At 43.4% G+C, this 16,313-nt stretch overlaps 2 protein-coding genes across 2 annotated transcripts; both read right to left on the bottom strand.

The window, feature by feature from the left end:
* Positions 1 to 3,564: 3,564 nt before the first annotated feature.
* Positions 3,565 to 8,087, bottom strand: LOC102711051 (phospholipase D alpha 1-like). The gene is made up of 4 exons (XM_006650095.3): positions 7,925 to 8,087; positions 6,417 to 6,482; positions 4,409 to 6,320; positions 3,565 to 4,303 (listed from the first exon to the last, which is right to left on the bottom strand). The coding sequence occupies exons 1-4, from the start codon at positions 8,018 to 8,020 to the stop codon at positions 3,846 to 3,848; spliced, it is 2,532 nt and encodes an 843-aa protein (XP_006650158.1). The 5' UTR covers positions 8,021 to 8,087; the 3' UTR covers positions 3,565 to 3,845.
* Positions 8,088 to 12,357: 4,270 nt separating this feature from the next.
* LOC102702645 (E3 ubiquitin-protein ligase Os03g0188200-like) lies at positions 12,358 to 13,633 on the bottom strand. Its single transcript, XM_006651397.2, has one exon. It carries the CDS (start codon positions 13,631 to 13,633, stop codon positions 12,413 to 12,415), a length of 1,221 nt encoding a protein of 406 aa, XP_006651460.2. The 3' UTR covers positions 12,358 to 12,412.
* Positions 13,634 to 16,313: the final 2,680 nt, after the last annotated feature.

Below are 16,313 nucleotides of genomic sequence, written 5' to 3'. Positions count from 1 at the left end.
ACCAGAGCACATTGATTAGAAGTAGAATTCCAAATATTAAGTGCTTAGATTTGGAATTGCAGCTCTCCATGTGCTTACATAAAAAAAATCGGGAAAAGAGTGCCAGAGTATGCACATTTGTGACACATGTACGTCACTGCAACGTTGCAATCTACATTTGTTCCTGTCATGCAAACGGTTAAATTTGTGCAGTGTACAGAGTAACTTATAACGTTTTTAAAATTTGAAACGGTAGCCCGTTGTTTAGCATTTGTCTTAGGGGTGGTTGGATGAGACTAAAACTTTTTACTCTACGTCACATCGGATGTTTGGACACTTATCATAATTAATCCATAATTAGCGCGTGTTTAGTGTAGCATCGCATGGGCTAATCATGGATTAATTCAGCCTAATTAATTCATAATTAGCGTGTGTTTACTGTAGCATCACATGGGCTAATCATGGATTAATTAAGCTCAATAGATTCGTCTCGCGAATTAGTCCAAGATTATGGATAAGTTTTATTAATAGTCTACTTTTTCTATACTAATATAAAAAGGAGTTGGAATTTCTCTATGGCTACCATGGAATCGTACACAGGATTGACTATCGATTTTGCACCGTTAGATTTACATCCAATAGGCTAAAACGGTCTGAAATACCTCTCTCTTGCGATCCTACACAGGACACACCCTCTAACTACGCACTCTGCGTCTGTCACACCAGTGAAGGGTCTCACCCCCAACGTCGTCTCTGCTACTGCCCCAGCGCCAAACGCTATCTCTCAACTCAGGTCATTAACAGATTTTACTGTATCTTTTTCTATACTGCTTAACACAACTACTCTTTGTTTTTATTTTGAGGGATTGAGTGAATCCTGATGTAAAATTAAGTGCATGGATTTTCTGAAAGGTCATTGATGAATGATGATATATGTTGTGCAAAGAGAAGATTTTGCTTCATGCTTACTGGATGATTGTTAACTGATCCCTCCCATATATAACTAACCTATCTCTGTGTCTCACCAACCTATTTTAAATTTTTTTATATAGTAATAATTTTTTGGTGAACATATCAATTTTAGTTTTATACACATATAGTTCATGCTGACTGAATAGGTATGGAATGTATTTAGGAATGTGCAAGTGATAATGTCAAAATACAACTTATTTCTGTTTTCATTGATCAATTGGGGAGTCCCTGAAATGAAGGAAAACCCCATGGTTTTGCAATTTATCGTTAGCATTAAACATTAGATATGATTAAATACTTTTCAAGGCATGTATCGTCTCAGTTACATTTTGATAGGAGCAGTGCTGATTGGAAAAACATTTAGCACTACTGATGGGAAATGATATTTTTCAGAACAAATTGGAAAGGATTTTACCATAGCATTGCTGATTGGAAAGGTACATGTACGAAGTTAATTAAATACGTGGTAAGGAACTTGCCACTCTGCAATTCGATAGCTGCAATTTTATATTTTTCTTAACAAGACAGATAATGCGCACCCAAAGATTAATTATTCTTTGTGATACATGTGCCACTGAACTTAAATTGTAGTTGTTCTCTCTTGACTGAATAATTAGTGACATGTTACCATCGGCATGTTGTTTTCTCTCTTTGGAGCCTGCACCAGGTGAAACCCCCTTCAAAGTTACAGCTTATTATTGAAGCTAAATATTTTACTAAGTTTCATGAAAGCATATGGAGTCTAGAAGCAAACATTTCAGTATCATGTCTCTTGCTTTAGATCTCCCTTTTTAAAAATAATTTATTGGACATAATGAAACAAAATATGACCATATCATGATACCATATTTACATGGGATGTCTTTGCTAGTTTCTGAATTCCGATGGACGTAATCTTAGTGAATTTATCCTTGTTATGTACTTCATGTTAGTAAAATAAACCTTGATACATATTATTAATGAAACTCTCTGACAGTACTCGATGGCTATTGTTCAGGCCCAGCCGATCATGCCGAACCCTCTTGCACGACCCTCTTACAGTCCTGCTTGGCACTAAATCAATATGCACCAGTTGCTAAATTTTTGGTACTGTTGTGACAATTCGGTTTTGTTCCCCTAATTTCCACAGTAGAACACCAGCAATGGAGATCACGAGATTTCTTTGTAGCTGTATACCCATCTGAAATTTAGTACGTTCTTTGTCGCTGTTTTTTTTTTTGTTTTAACCGGCCTTCACATGTTTTATGATAGAGAACTGAGAACGTCGAGTTTGCACGGGAGACGACAAACACCAATCTAATGGCCATGTAGCGCATTGAGAACGTAGGAACACCTCACCAGCAATGGTTGTGAGCAAGATGAATTTGCCACGATAAATTTACTAGAATATGTTGAACTTTGAATTTTAATCTAGCTATAGTCTTGTACCGGCTCTTTGCTTTCAATTTTTTTCCTGTGCTTTTACTTATCCTTCTTTTGTAGATGACAACAACAAGGCTGGATTTATTGGACATCATCCTACGGTACACTGGATTCTATTATTTTCTTGAGGTGGTAATAATTGTATATGCCTCCTGACCATAATATGTGAGCAATGTGTCATCTTCTATGCAAATTATGTTTAAGCATTGAGGATTTTTTTTTCTTCAATTTAAGGTGGTGACCTTGTTAGCTCAAATTATAGTATAATCCAATTGTTGCAATGGTACACGAGGATATACAAGTTCTTAACCAAATATTTTTAGTTTTATCCAGAGATATTGTGGACTCTTTTTTCCAATCAGATACTGGTAGTATAGTTGTTTGAATGCCAAATAGGCATACAGATGTTCCTCTGAGGTTTCTAAAATTTTTTCAAGTTACAATAAATTGTATATATTTGATATTATTGTTTGTTCTCTTTTTCTAAATAGGGTAATGGGAGAGTTATGTCGTATATTAAATTTCACATTTGTATGTTTCGTGGGATATATGTGTCATTGGAATATTATAATAAACTTAATTACATCTACATACTTACCATGACATATGGTACTAGAACGCGCCTTGCCACGTGCACTACTACTATCCTTTTTAATATATTTTTATGCATGAGCTGATTTGCTTTTGTACACTTCTATTACTTTATATACATGTTTAGTAAGTCAGTTTTCTTAATCATGACAAATTATATTAACGACTCAACCTGAATTGCATGTTTTTGAAGTTCATTGTAGTTTTATGAATTAGTATGTCGTGCAGTGGTGCCATATATTTCTTTGAATGAAGTCAATAAATATCAAACTCACATATCCGTTAATAGATACTCCATCCGTTCCGTATTATAAAAGTTTCGGGTTTACCTACATTCATCCATATATCAATATATATGGATAGATTTATTGATATACATATGAATTTAAACGAGGCTAGAAAATCATATAACATGAATCGGAGAGAATAACATTTAGTTGTCTTATTATGGGTTATGTGCAATTTTAGAAATTCTAAAGAGCAATTCTGACATAGATGATATTTCACTATGCAGTTTTAAATCATAAACATAATTTTGTGCTTATTTCATATGGATCAAAACATGCCTTGCACGTGTAACATGTTAGCACTATTTGGCCCAACACAACATTACTAATAATAATAACTGTCCAAACATCCGATGTGACAGGGATAAAAAGTTTTAGTCCCATTCAAACACCACCTTATTTTATTTATTTACAAGTGATTATGTGAATCATCGGATCCATTAGGCACAATCCTTTATCCATACATATCAGCAACCTTCACAGCCTACCTGACTGTACAGTATACACACACACACTACCGGCTAACAACACGGCAGATAAGATTGCTGAGTTCATGCACCCACGCCGCACGGGCTGCATGCATGCCTTGCTCGATCATGTGGTGAGGATGGGCGGAAGGACGCCGGACTTGGCACCCAGCACCTTCGCCTTGGTGTCCGGGAAGGTCTCCGTCTTCCCCACGAGCGTGCCCTTGACGTCGCCCGTCAGGCGCACCGGGTACGCCATGAGGTGTCCGGGAAGGTCTTCCCTGGGCGTCGCGTCGCTCGCGAACATGTCCCAGTGGCGCTGTGCCGCCTCGTTCACCAGCCGCACGCACGCCAGGCTCGACGGCCGGAGGAGGTCGCCCCCGGCGGAGGCCGCCGCCGCCGCCCGCCCCAGGTGCTCCTGCCACAGCGCGAGGCGGAAGCCGTGCACCTGGCCCCTCGCCGGCCGGTTGCGCGACGCCAGGTAGTTCGCCTGGTACCCGCCCATCGCGATCTCCGTGTCGCGGCCGCCGTCCATGGACCGCTGGTTGATGTTCGCCGACCCCACGATGATGTACTCGTCGTCGACTGCAAACGTGCGACGCCATTAACCGTGACGACGACGCGACGTGTTCTTGGATTGTATTAATTTAATTTAATTATGAGAGGTTAATTTGGAGTGGAGAAGTTTACCTATCATCATCTTGGCGTGGACGTAGATCATGAAGCGCCTGGCCTGCTGTGCCCTCATGTAGTCGCTGTCGGGGTCAGGGCGCTCCGGCGGCGTGTACTCGCCGGGGACGAAGCGCTCGCGGTTGCCGAGGCAGAAGAAGTTGAGGTAGTCCGTGGGGTCGGCGCGGATCCCCTTGGCCTGGATGGCGACGGCGACGTCGTTGTACATCATCTCCATGGTGCGGCGCTGCCAGTCGAGGATGGCCTGCACGGAGTCGCTCTCCGGCACGCCCTCCGGCCACATGGGCACCACCACGTACACGGCGAACCGCTCGCCGGCCTCGATCTTGCTCACGATCTTGAGGGAGAGCTCCCTGGGGATGAGGTGCAGCGCGTTGATCGCCTCCACCTTCAAGACGTCACCGTCGTCGTCGCGGCTCCGCCACGCGTAGGAGCACCCCAGGAAGTACTGGTTCTCGATGTAGATGAAGTCCCGCGCGCGCCGGATCGCGTGGATGTACGCGTCCTGGATGCTGCGCTCGAACACGGCGCCCTTCCCCGACGACAGCCCGGCCGCCGCGGCACCGGCGGGGCTCTCTGGGAACCCGGCCGCCGCGCCGCCGTCGATGGAACGGAACACCTGCACGTTCCACGACTCGGGGTCGCCCGAGGCGGCTTCGCGCGCCGCCCAGTTCCTGTCGAGGTAGACCAGCAGCTTGTCTTTGCCCTCGCCGGCCTGCTTGCGCCACCGCTGCTCGAAGTTGTCGAGCACGTCCCACGCCGCCGGGCCCTCGACGCGGCAGTGTATGTCATGCCACGGCTCCCTCGGCCCGCCCTTGTCGATGGAGGCGCCGGGGAAGTTGGGCTGGTGGAAGTCGCCGCGGTGGGTGGTGTCGAGCGTCCGGAACAGCGGGTGCTCCTGCGTGTCGTACCTCCCGTCGCACAGGTCGATGCCGCCGAGGAAGCTCACGAGCCCCGGCGGCGCGTTCGCGGACGGGTTGCCGCCGCCGTCGACGATCACCGTCTTCTGGTGGTGCGTGAACATGGTGGCCGTCTCGACGTCCTGCACGTAGCTCCGGCCCTGGTCGGGGTTCCGCGGGCAGAGGACGCAGTGCACCTTCGAGGGTTGGAAGTACCTCGCCGTGTCCTCGTCGTGCGTCGCCATCAACCCGTCGCGGCGGATCGGGCCGAGCCCCACCGACGTCCGGTCGTCCCACACCAGCAACAGCACCGTGACGCCCTGGTCGGCCTTCCTCTTGAGGAGCTCGCCGAGCGTCCCCGACGGCCGCCGCGGGTCGCGCACCAGCGCGACGTCCGTGTTGACGGACCACCCGGCGATGTACACTATCCTCCGGGCGTTGGTGATCGCGTCGAACACGTCCTCCCAGCACCGGCGCGGCTCGTAGAACCTGCGCCCGGCGAGCTGGATGCGAGGCGCGAAGCCCTCGGCGACATGCGCGTCCTGGTACAGCCTGACGAGGCATCCTCTGCGCTGCGGGAAGAAGGTGCGGGGAACGCCCTGGTACGCCGCGCTCCCGACGCCGGCGCCCCAGCGAGAATCCGGGTCGGCGGCGACGTCGGTGAACCGGAGCTGGACGCGTATCTGGTCGCCGCCGCCGAGCGGGCTGCGGTTCTCGTCGCGGAGGGGGAGCCACAGGTCAGACGGCGGCGCGCCCATCCTCCGGAGGACCTCGACGACGGGGAGGTACGCGCGGCCGATGAGCGTGGCGCCGACGATGTTCTCGGCCTTGACGGTGAAGACGACGTCGCTGGCGTCGTGCGCGCAGTAGATGTGGAACGACTCCTCCCACCGCGGAGTGCCGGTCGACGCCACCATCCCCGTCCGGGCGACGCGCGCCTTGTCGATGTCCACCGTCGCGTACAGCTTGCCGGCCGTCGGGCCGAGGCCGACGGCGTTCTCCACCTGCTGCGTCTGTGGCGCGCCGTCGCCGCCGCGTTAGGGTGCAATTGCAATTTTGCAAACACTGGTGATCTAGTAATTAGGGTTAGTTTGTGATCAAGCTCAAACCTGACGGCTGCTGCAGAAGGGCAGGTTCTTCTTGATCCATGAGAACACCCTCTTCTTCATCTGGGTCTGCTTGAATTAATGTGTTAATTTTCAGTTTGGTTAATTGGATTGCATTTTCAAACTCTTAAAGATAATCTTATTCCCCGTTTCACATTATAAGATTTCATAATTTTATCTAAATTTATTTATGTGCTAATGAATCTAGACACATATAAAAACATATACATTGATACAGATGAATTAAGACAAACCCAAAAACTATTATCTTAGGAAATGAAATGAAAGGAGTATATCACAGACAAGATGGCTGTACTCCTCAATATGTACAGATTCTTGGCCTAACTAAATTTTCCATTAAAAGCATAGCTATGTGTTCGTAATATTTGTGAGCATCAGAATTTAGACCTTACTGGATTCTGCTATGCATTCACAACTCTACCGTTGTATCTTAATTTGGTTCTCCTTTTACTTTTCTTAACACAATGATATGCAATTTTTTTTCTGTTCTAAAACAAGGCCCACTGTGGTTGGAAAAGTTAATTTACAACCAAATTGTACATGCATGCACTCACCTCCGTCAGGTTAACTATGAAAAATAATAAAGAAAAACTCTAAGGATCTAAACTTGTAAGCTCAGTCAAGAACAGTAATAAGTTCTCTTGTGTAGGCAGAGCTTGGCAGATGAACTATTCTTCTTGATAAAAAATATGATGTCAAAAGGAGTTCATCCCACTGACTTCATAAGACTTAGACCCATTTTTCGCTTTTACGTATGCTTATAAGCCAAAAAAAATAGATTTCTAATCTTAAATTTGAAGTTGATTTTGAGATTTTTTTTTATTATTATAGTAATAAGCAGCTGGACTATGAATTCAATTGGGGTTTCCTTTTCACATTATAATATGTTCAGATCATCCCTAAAATCATGGATACCAATAAATTTAAATAAGTATATAAAATATATTCGTCGATCTATAGATAAATATAGATAATATGAAACATCGGGAGCAGCTACTTTCTTCGTGCAAATAAACATAATAACATTAGGACATGATTGCAATCCATCTTGTTTCATTTCTGAGCTGATATCCAAATAACCACTCTTATCATTTCGCTTGCGTTGATTATAAACTATAACTGAGCTATCAAAAAATAACTCGTGAGTAAAAAAAGCTTATATATATGTGTGTCCTTGCAATTTAAAACCAAATGCTAGAAAATAAAATACGATGAAAGAAAACCAAAAATCTTCTTTCAAATTAAGTTTTAAAATTTAATTTATTTTGCATCGGCTTATAAACTGAGCACTAAACCATGGGGTGAGTTGTGTGGTTACCTAAAATAAGTTTGGGGGCATAACCTACACGCCTCAAAACTCAAAACATTATCACTCTCACTGGACGTTCCGACAAGAAACAACACTGAACGTACAGTAAGTAGCTCATCGCCACAGTTTCAGATACAGGAAGAGAGAAGTTGCTCCTTAGCTAGGAGGAAAGCGTACGTACCTTCCGGGACGGCCTCAGCTGCCCATCCGCCGTCACGGACAGGTCGGCCTCCAGGATCTTGGCGTCGATCACCCCGTGCAGCAACATCCGTGCCATGGCGCCGTCTTGCTTTCTTGTTCTAGTTCTAGTTCTAGTTCTTGCACACTCCTTGGCTTTGTTCAGACCCGAGCAGATCGAGACAAGAGTGCAATATATACTACTCTCTGATCAAACCTCAAATGCAAAGAGTGTTTCAGTTGCAAGGATTAATCATATCCATGGAGAAAAAAGGTAGTAGAAATAGGTTCTGTGGGTCAGCAGTCAGCTAAACTATGCGTTCTTTTCTACCTTTCCTTCCTTCCTTGAAGAACAATTCAGAAGACAGCTCGAGAAGGGCTAATGGAAGGGCATCGCGGCAAGGGATCTTGAGCAGTGGAGGAAAAGTAAAGGACAAGTTCGTTGCTACGTGGTACTAGATTTCGCTAGCTTTCGCGAGATGCAATTTTCTTGGTAGATTTCAGGTACGGTTTATCTAGAACTGAAGGGGTTTCAGGTACGTGTAAAGATGAGTGAAGAAGTGGTGAAGATTGTGAGTGCAGTGTTATTCTACTTTACAGTTTTACTGCTCCAGAAAAAATCATGTGTGCTTTTCTGGATGTTGCACACTTGCACTTGGGTTGGACTGGATTTACGCAAATGTTCTTCTTCCTTCACGATAGAATTGATGTCATTTCCTTTTGATCATCAAATTAACAGGTTCAAAGTGTAAACTAGAAAGCAATTAATAGAGGAAGAATATCATGAAAATAAAGCGAGAGAATGCTGCCAGACTGCTGCGGTTACCAACTTACAGTCTGAATCTATGAAGAATAAATTCAGTTATTCAGAGTACTGAAAAACACCACCCCTGCACTAGATACAGACAGGGACTTCGGCATCAAAATGCCACCATGTTCTGTTATTGGGTTTTGGTTTTCATATCTTGATACGTTGCTACTCATGGAGTTTGTTGACAAATTTTTCTTAAGGCAGGCCGACCTATCGACCTGTTACCTTTATATATATAGCAATCTAGGTTTTTGTACTGTGTGTCACACGCCGGCTTGCATCGGCTAGAGATAAGGCAGGCCAACCTGCCGACCTGTTACCTCTATATATACAGCAATCTAGGTTTTTGCCTTCTCCTCTGTACTGCGCGCCGTCACACGCCGGCCTGCACCAGCTAGAGATAAGAGGGCCAACCTGCCGACATGTTACCTCTATATATACAGCAGTCTAGGTTTTGCCTTCTCCTCTGTACTGCGCCGTCACACGCCGGTTTGCACCGGTGATCAGGAGAGCAGCACGCCAGCGATAAGGAGAGCAGGTCTTCAGAATCTTCGTCTTCGACATCCTACACCGAGAGAGAAAACGGAAATAAGCTTTTTGGATAACGCAACGCAATCGAGAGAGCAGGTCTCTGACACCTTTGTCTTCGACGCCATGTACCAGGAGAAGGCGACAATAAGGATTTTGGTATTACATTGCGCGACTGTAATGAAAATAAAATTGATGTCATTTCCTTTTGAACATCAAATTAACAGGTTTAGAGTGTAAAAATAGAAGAAGAATGTAATGAAAATAAAGCGAGAGAATGCCGCCAGACTGCTGCGATTACCAACTTAGAGTCTGAATATATGGAGAATCAATTCAGTTATTCAGAGTACTGAAAAACACCACCCCTGAACTAGATGAAGGGTACAGACAGGGACTTCAGCATCAAAACGCCACCGTGTTCTGCTATTGGGTTTGGTTTTCATATCTTCATACGTTGCTACTCATGGAGTTTGCTAACAAACTTTTCTTAGGAAAGTTTCTTTGCCTGGCTAATTCCTTTTTTAATGTAAGAATTGACATGAGTCATTTTTATTTGATGAAGGAACAATAGACTGCTCTGACTATTCGTGTAGATAACCTTAAGAGGATAACAGCGATGTGCTGAGACGATAATGATTTTGACTTGGAGTGCTGAGCACAAGGACGGCAAGATACTCCACTTGGACTTCCCTGAGAAGATGCAAGGCAGCTGCAATTAGTTGTGATGAGTTGAACTCGTTTATTAGAGGTACCTGCATTGCATTTTTTGTATTTTTCTTTCTCCTGATTGAAATTCTCGATGCAATAAAGTACAGCAAATGGATTAGCAACTAATTAACAAGTGAAGGTACTAAGCATAAGCTGTCCTGCAGTTCCGAGAAGAACATGGATTTGGCACGACCTGTTTAAGATAGAGATGGGCTGGCTAAACTATAGTATTAGGTATCTGTACTTCACAACTGAATTTCTAAGATAATAGCCTACCGAATATTTGTTATTTTTTAAGGAATGCAATGCATCTTGCTTTCTCTGTTGACCAGAGAAGGCCTTCTATTTGCCACTTGGATTTTTTTAAAATGCAAATAGATTTGGTGGCATCTTGCTGTACAGATACTTAAATGACTGATTGACTTTGCACAATGTATTACATAAACATGTTTTCATCTTGGAATATGGAAATGACCTATTCTTATATTGAGGAACTTAAAGACTGAACTAGTCCCTCTGTACAAAAATATATATTTATCTGTTGGTTTTTGTTTAAATCTTCAAGACATGTCTTTAATCGTCATTTTATATTATAGTAAATTCAAAATGTTTATGAGATTGTGATACTATTTCAACACAAATCTACCCATACCATTTTTATGTTTTCAAACCAACTATTTTAAACGGTGTTGTCAAAGTTTCAAAAGTTTAATTAAGCTTCGCCAAAACGATGTTTTTCTTAATATTAGCATGTTGGTGTAAACACCTATAATCAACTATGGTGCTACTATTTGTTGACTCCTTCCTATTAAATTCTAATGTCCTTGAAAAAATAATCATTAGGCTGACATACATTGCTTTGAACCATACAATATGACAACCTAGCTATCCAGTTTGCACCATGACGTCTGTTCTAATAACCAGATGATTAATTTTTAATCTGTGACGAGCTATGTCAGATTCAGAGAAGCAATAATTTAACAGAGTCTCTGTCGGTTCAGTGGAAAAGAAAATATTTGCATCTGCGCCTTGAATCATTCTCTCCTGTACTAGTTGTTCAATAAACTCTCAGACAATTAGCATAAAAAAGGTCTGGTGATTCCTTGCATTAGAAGTCGGAGATACCTCTTTTCCTGCCTTATTATGGGGGAAGTGGATCTGTGTATACAGAAGTCAATTACGAGCTTTATAACATTTTCACTGATGATTTTCTGTAGATTGTGGAGTTAGAGCAAGTACAATACCAGGCTATAAGCCAACTATAAATATATTTTAAGGAGATAATAGAGAAGAGAGAAAAGGAGTGGTCTACTAATTTATAGCCACCTGCAGCACGGACTCCCATACATAATGTGTGCATGATATGTGGAATATAGTGGTATATGTTTTATATGTAGCTATTATATAAGTTGGCTATTAGATTGGTTATAGATGAATTGGAGCTAGTAGTTGTCTATACTATTGAACTTGCTCTTAGAGCAAGGCTAATAATATAGCCAACAAGTTAGCCATATAGTAGTTAGCTCTTTATTATTAATGCATGACTCACATGTCTCTCACATTGTTTCTTGATTCCTGTACTTAAGCTGGTTATAAGATTACAGCTCACTTCTCCTCTCTGTTCCCATCTCTCCTCCACGTAAGCATTTAGCGAGTTTATAGTCTGCTATTATACTTGCTCTTAATTACCAATTAGGGCACCCAGTTTAGCCTCGGAATTCCATACATCGCTTGATGTCAGGGATTGGTAATTGCTCATCATGTCAAAGCTTGTGAGGAACTGTCCTCGGATTTCTGAATTGATCTTGGTTGAGACACTGAAGATTTCCAAGATGGATCTGCTATGATTGTGCCCTTGTACTTTATTGGAATCAAATGTAATTGTGTAGACAACCTTTATTTTTCTTGAAAACTGGTGCATACAACTGCATGGACATAAAGTCTTGATGCTTCAGCCTTCAGATAGTGCATCTTTTGTGGTCAATGGTAATGATGCATCAACTGGTGGAATCGATCTTTTGATTTTTCATGAACATCACAAGTCAACTGATCAGAACATTCAAGAACAAAAGGATCAGAGCAAATGTGCAATCGATCTTTTGATTTTTCATGCCAGAAATATCACCATGGATCTGTGATTCTTCCATGTTTTGCAGTTCTTGCAAAATGAAAAAAATTGCAAAAATGACACTATTATCCACTCCTAGGTGTTAAATTTGCAAACGTTTAGAGTGTCATTTTTGCGAATCTCTCTGCAAAGATCGTCACATGCATCAACAAATTTTCTGATCTAAAATGTACATTTCATATTAACATTACATTCATGATAGGCATTTAATCCCCTCTTATATTTCCAACGATCGTTGAAATGGAATGAGAAATAAAAGGAAAGAAATTGTACAGTTCCTACTGAAATTAAATTCATCAATATGAGCTGCATGCATTTCATCGCTGGGGCGCCGCGGCGGCCGGAACGGCTGTGGACACCTGGAACACCTCGGGGTTCCAGTCGCCGGCGGCGACGTCGCCGTCGATCACGAAGCCGGCGAACGTGAGGCTGTGCGCGTAGTACTTCTCCATGTCCGTCCCCGCGTCGCCCTGCACCACCACCACCTCGACGTCCCCTTCGCCGCCGTGGCTCGTGCCGGTGGCGTGAGTTTGCAGCGGCGCCACCCTCCGGCCACTGTCCATGTCGCTCCATCGCGGCCCGGATAACGCACGGAGGAGCGCCGACCAACGGCGGCTCGGACGCGCCGCTGACATTGTCCGAGACGCCGCCGACGCCCACCGCCCGCTGGACGCGGTCGCCGGCGCGGTCACCGCGCTCACCGACCTGCGGAGCAGCTTGGCCTCATCGATCTCCCTCTTCAGCCTCTCCGGCAGCCGCAGCGTGTACCGGTCCACCCGCTCCTCCGCCGTCTCCGGCCGCTGCTGAACGGGCAGCGGGTCCTTTTCGGTCGTGGGCTCCGGTGTCTCGACGTTCACCACCGTGTGATTGGGCATCTCCGCCTGAACGGCGAGGTCAGCGGCGAGGACGTGGCCGGCGGCGGCGACGGCAGGGTCCGCGAGGTCGGCGCGGCACACGGGGCAGGTGACGTGCGCCGCGAGCCACACGTCGATGCACGCGGCGTGGAACACGTGGCAGCAGCCGGGGAGGAGGCGGAGCTTCTCGCCGTCCTCGGCGAACTCGGCGAGGCAGACCGCGCACTCGAGCGCCCCGCGCCCGGCCTTCACTGCCCTCGCCGTCGCGTACGTCAGCACCGGCAGCGCCTCCATCGCGGAGGCGTTGAGCCCCGCGCGCCTCCTCCCGCCGTTCCCCGCCGACGCGAACGCGGCCGCAGCTGCGGCCGCGACGGCCGCGCTGGCGTGCGCGGCGACGCCACGGCGGTGGCCGGCGGTGGCAGCCTCGGAGCAGCGCCGGAGGTAGGCGGAGAAGAACCCGAGCAAGAAGAGCGCGATGACGACCCCGACGAACAGGAGCGACGTCGCCACATTAAAGCTCGCACCCCCTCCTCCTCCTCCCCCGCCGCCCGCCCCCGCCACGTCGGCACCGGGCGGCGGCGTGAACAGCTGAGACGAGGCCGGCCGGGCAACGGTGGCGAGCAGGAGGGCGACGCACGCGCGGTGGCAGCGGCGGCGACGCCACGTCGTGTTGCCCGGCGGCATGGGTGCCATGGAGGCGGAGGCGGAGGTGGAGGTCGAGGTGGGGGTGATGGCGAGAGGAAAAAATAATATGGGGGAGGGCGGGAGAGTGGAGACGTGCGAGGAGTGACGTGTGAAACGGCTCGGAGGCACAGAGCTATCACGATTTAGCCTGCGTTCGGCGTGACGAGGATCCTTAAAATAACTCTCTTATAAAAAATTTTTATAAAAAATATGCCGTTTAGAACTCCCTTCATATTTTTATATATGACGTCGTTGACTTTTAGATTCACGTTTAACCACTCGTCTTATTTAAATTTATATTCAAATATGTAAAATTATAAGACATATTTAAAGTTACTATAATAATAAATCATATTATAGTAAAATAATTATATAATTATGTAATTTTTTGAATAAGACGAATGGTCAAACATGGACATAAAAGTCAACGGTGTCATATAAAAAATATGAACGGAGTAGTTCGGAAAGCGTATAAAAATATGGAGAGAGTAGTTCGGAAAGCGTACCTGCGAGAAGGATAAGTTAATAACCGGACGAACGGGGCCTACACGGTTCTCTCAAAAGAAAAAAAAAACTCCTGTACACGGTAGAGGTAATTAAGGTGGGAGAAAATACGAGTGATTGAGACTTGGCATACGAACAGAGGAGTCCGTCATTGTTAGTACACATACTTCCACTCACAAATAATTGTCGTAAAAAAGCAAATCAAAAACAATTATTCCAGCTTTTTTAATTGACGAGACGGTTTCTTTTAGATGACCATTTGTCTTATTTAAAAAATTATATAATTATTAAATATATTTTATAATTTTATTTATTACTCTGGTAAATTTAAGTATAATTTATAATTTTACATATTTGGAAAAAGAATTTAAGTAAGCGGTGTCAATTAAAAAAAAGGAATATGTAGATGTAATATTGTTGTAAAATTAGCGTAATGCTGGCTGCAGTTACTTCTGTCGTTGGGGATGAACTGGCAAATGAACTGGCGAGACGGTTTCTTTTGGATGACCATTTGTCTTATTTAAAAATTATATAATTATTAAATTTAATAATTTATTTATTACTCTGGTAAATTTAAGTATAATTTATAATTTTACATATTTGGAAAAAAAATTTAAGTAAGCGGTGTCAATTAAAAAAGGGAATATGTAGATGTAATATTGTTGTAAAATTAGCGTAATGCTGGCTGCAGTTACTTCTGTCGTTGGGGATGAACTAGCGAGACGGTTTCTTTTGGATGACCATTTGTCTTATTTAAAAAATTATATAATTTTATTTATTACTCTGGTAAATTTAAGTATAATTTATAATTTTACATATTTGGAAAAAGAATTTAAGTAAGCGGTGTCAATTAAAAAAAAGGAATATGTAGATGTAATATTGTTGTAAAATTAGCGTAATGCTGGCTGCAGTTACTTCTGTTGTTGGGGATGAACTGGCTCCGTTCTATAGGGAGGGAGGAACTAAGAACTTCCATGCTTTACTGTGAACACACTGGGGTTTTTTTTTACTAAAAATTCTTTAAAAGTTTCTGTAGACGTATTAATTTATTTTTTAAGTTTATAATATAGTTAATACTTATTTATTCCCCTACTAATGAGATACATTTTACGTATCTTTTGCCTTTACCCACTCTGAAACAGTGAAACCCACTTTAATTAGAGTTGATTTCTAACGATCAAACAAAATAGGAGGGCTACGTGATTTTTTTTTAAGATAATGGAATTCCTTTACTTCAACCAAACTACAAACTACAAACAGTTATTATAGAGGTCACAGGTAGACAGACTGTACTTTAAAAAATAACTTGACAAAAACAGAAAATTACTAACATCAGCCAAAATATTGAGAAAGCACTATTGCTAAGCTCACATATATGATGGGCTAACTGGATGGTGTTGTCCGTTGATCATTGTTCTTTTGCAAAATAACACCAACGGTTTTCCAAAAAAATACATTTTCAGAATTGTTCTTTTGCATTGTCCAATAAGATTTTTAGCTGTGGGATACGTTGATCATTCCAATATATAACTAAAAGTTGACTTCCAATAAAAAAACCAGTTCATCCCAATATTCCAAATAAAAGCACAAACGAAAAATCGCTCCCTCTTTTACACATTAAACGAAAAATTGGTCATTAAATGTCTATATATAGGCTAGTGAGGGTGATCGCTATAGCATTAACAGCTAGAAATGCTTTCACCTTCTTTTCTCATCTGTGACTCACTTTATTTTATATTCTATCCATAAAAGGGTGTGGAGTTTTCTACTCGCTTATGGTAGGTCCCACCTATATAGATCAGTCTTTACGATTGCATTCTTTGCCCTAGAAAGTATTATATGCTAGTTTCAAAATTTGAACTATTAAAACTTATTTTGAAATTGACTTTAGGGTTTTCATCGTATTTTCTTTTTCAATGTTGCTTTTTATGTCGTGGAGAACACAAATATAAATGTTTTAACTATAAGTTATTTTTTCTCACAGATATATCATTTTTTGTATTATCGGCAATTTGGCCAACTGACTGGACCGTTAAATGATTGCTAAAAGTGAATACAAATTTAAGAGGTACTCGCTTTGTTTCAAAATATAAGATGTAACCACTTTACTCCTATTTTCAAAAATATAAGGTGTACATTATTTACATTGCTACATACATTGCTAAAATAATAAACT

This window comes from Oryza brachyantha, chromosome 3 (assembly GCF_000231095.2).
Source record: "Oryza brachyantha chromosome 3, ObraRS2, whole genome shotgun sequence".
Lineage (NCBI taxonomy): Eukaryota > Viridiplantae > Streptophyta > Magnoliopsida > Poales > Poaceae > Oryza > Oryza brachyantha.
Note: the sequence above shows the minus strand (reverse complement) of the source record. Positions and strands in the feature narration are given on the sequence as shown.

Excerpts from the sequence above, each read along its gene's own strand:
- LOC102702645 (XM_006651397.2), bottom strand. The coding sequence starts at position 13,633 with ATGCCGCCGGGCAACACGACGTGGCGTCGCCGCCGCTGCCACCGCGCG.
- LOC102711051 (XM_006650095.3), bottom strand. The coding sequence starts at position 8,020 with ATGGCACGGATGTTGCTGCACGGGGTGATCGACGCCAAGATCCTGGAG. Across the intron at positions 6,483-7,924 it reads AGCTGAGGCCGTCCCGGAAG|ACCCAGATGAAGAAGAGGGT; the intron begins GTACGTACGCTT and ends TAATTCAAGCAG. Across the intron at positions 4,304-4,408 it reads CCACGCCAAGATGATGATAG|TCGACGACGAGTACATCATC; the intron begins GTAAACTTCTCC and ends GCACGTTTGCAG.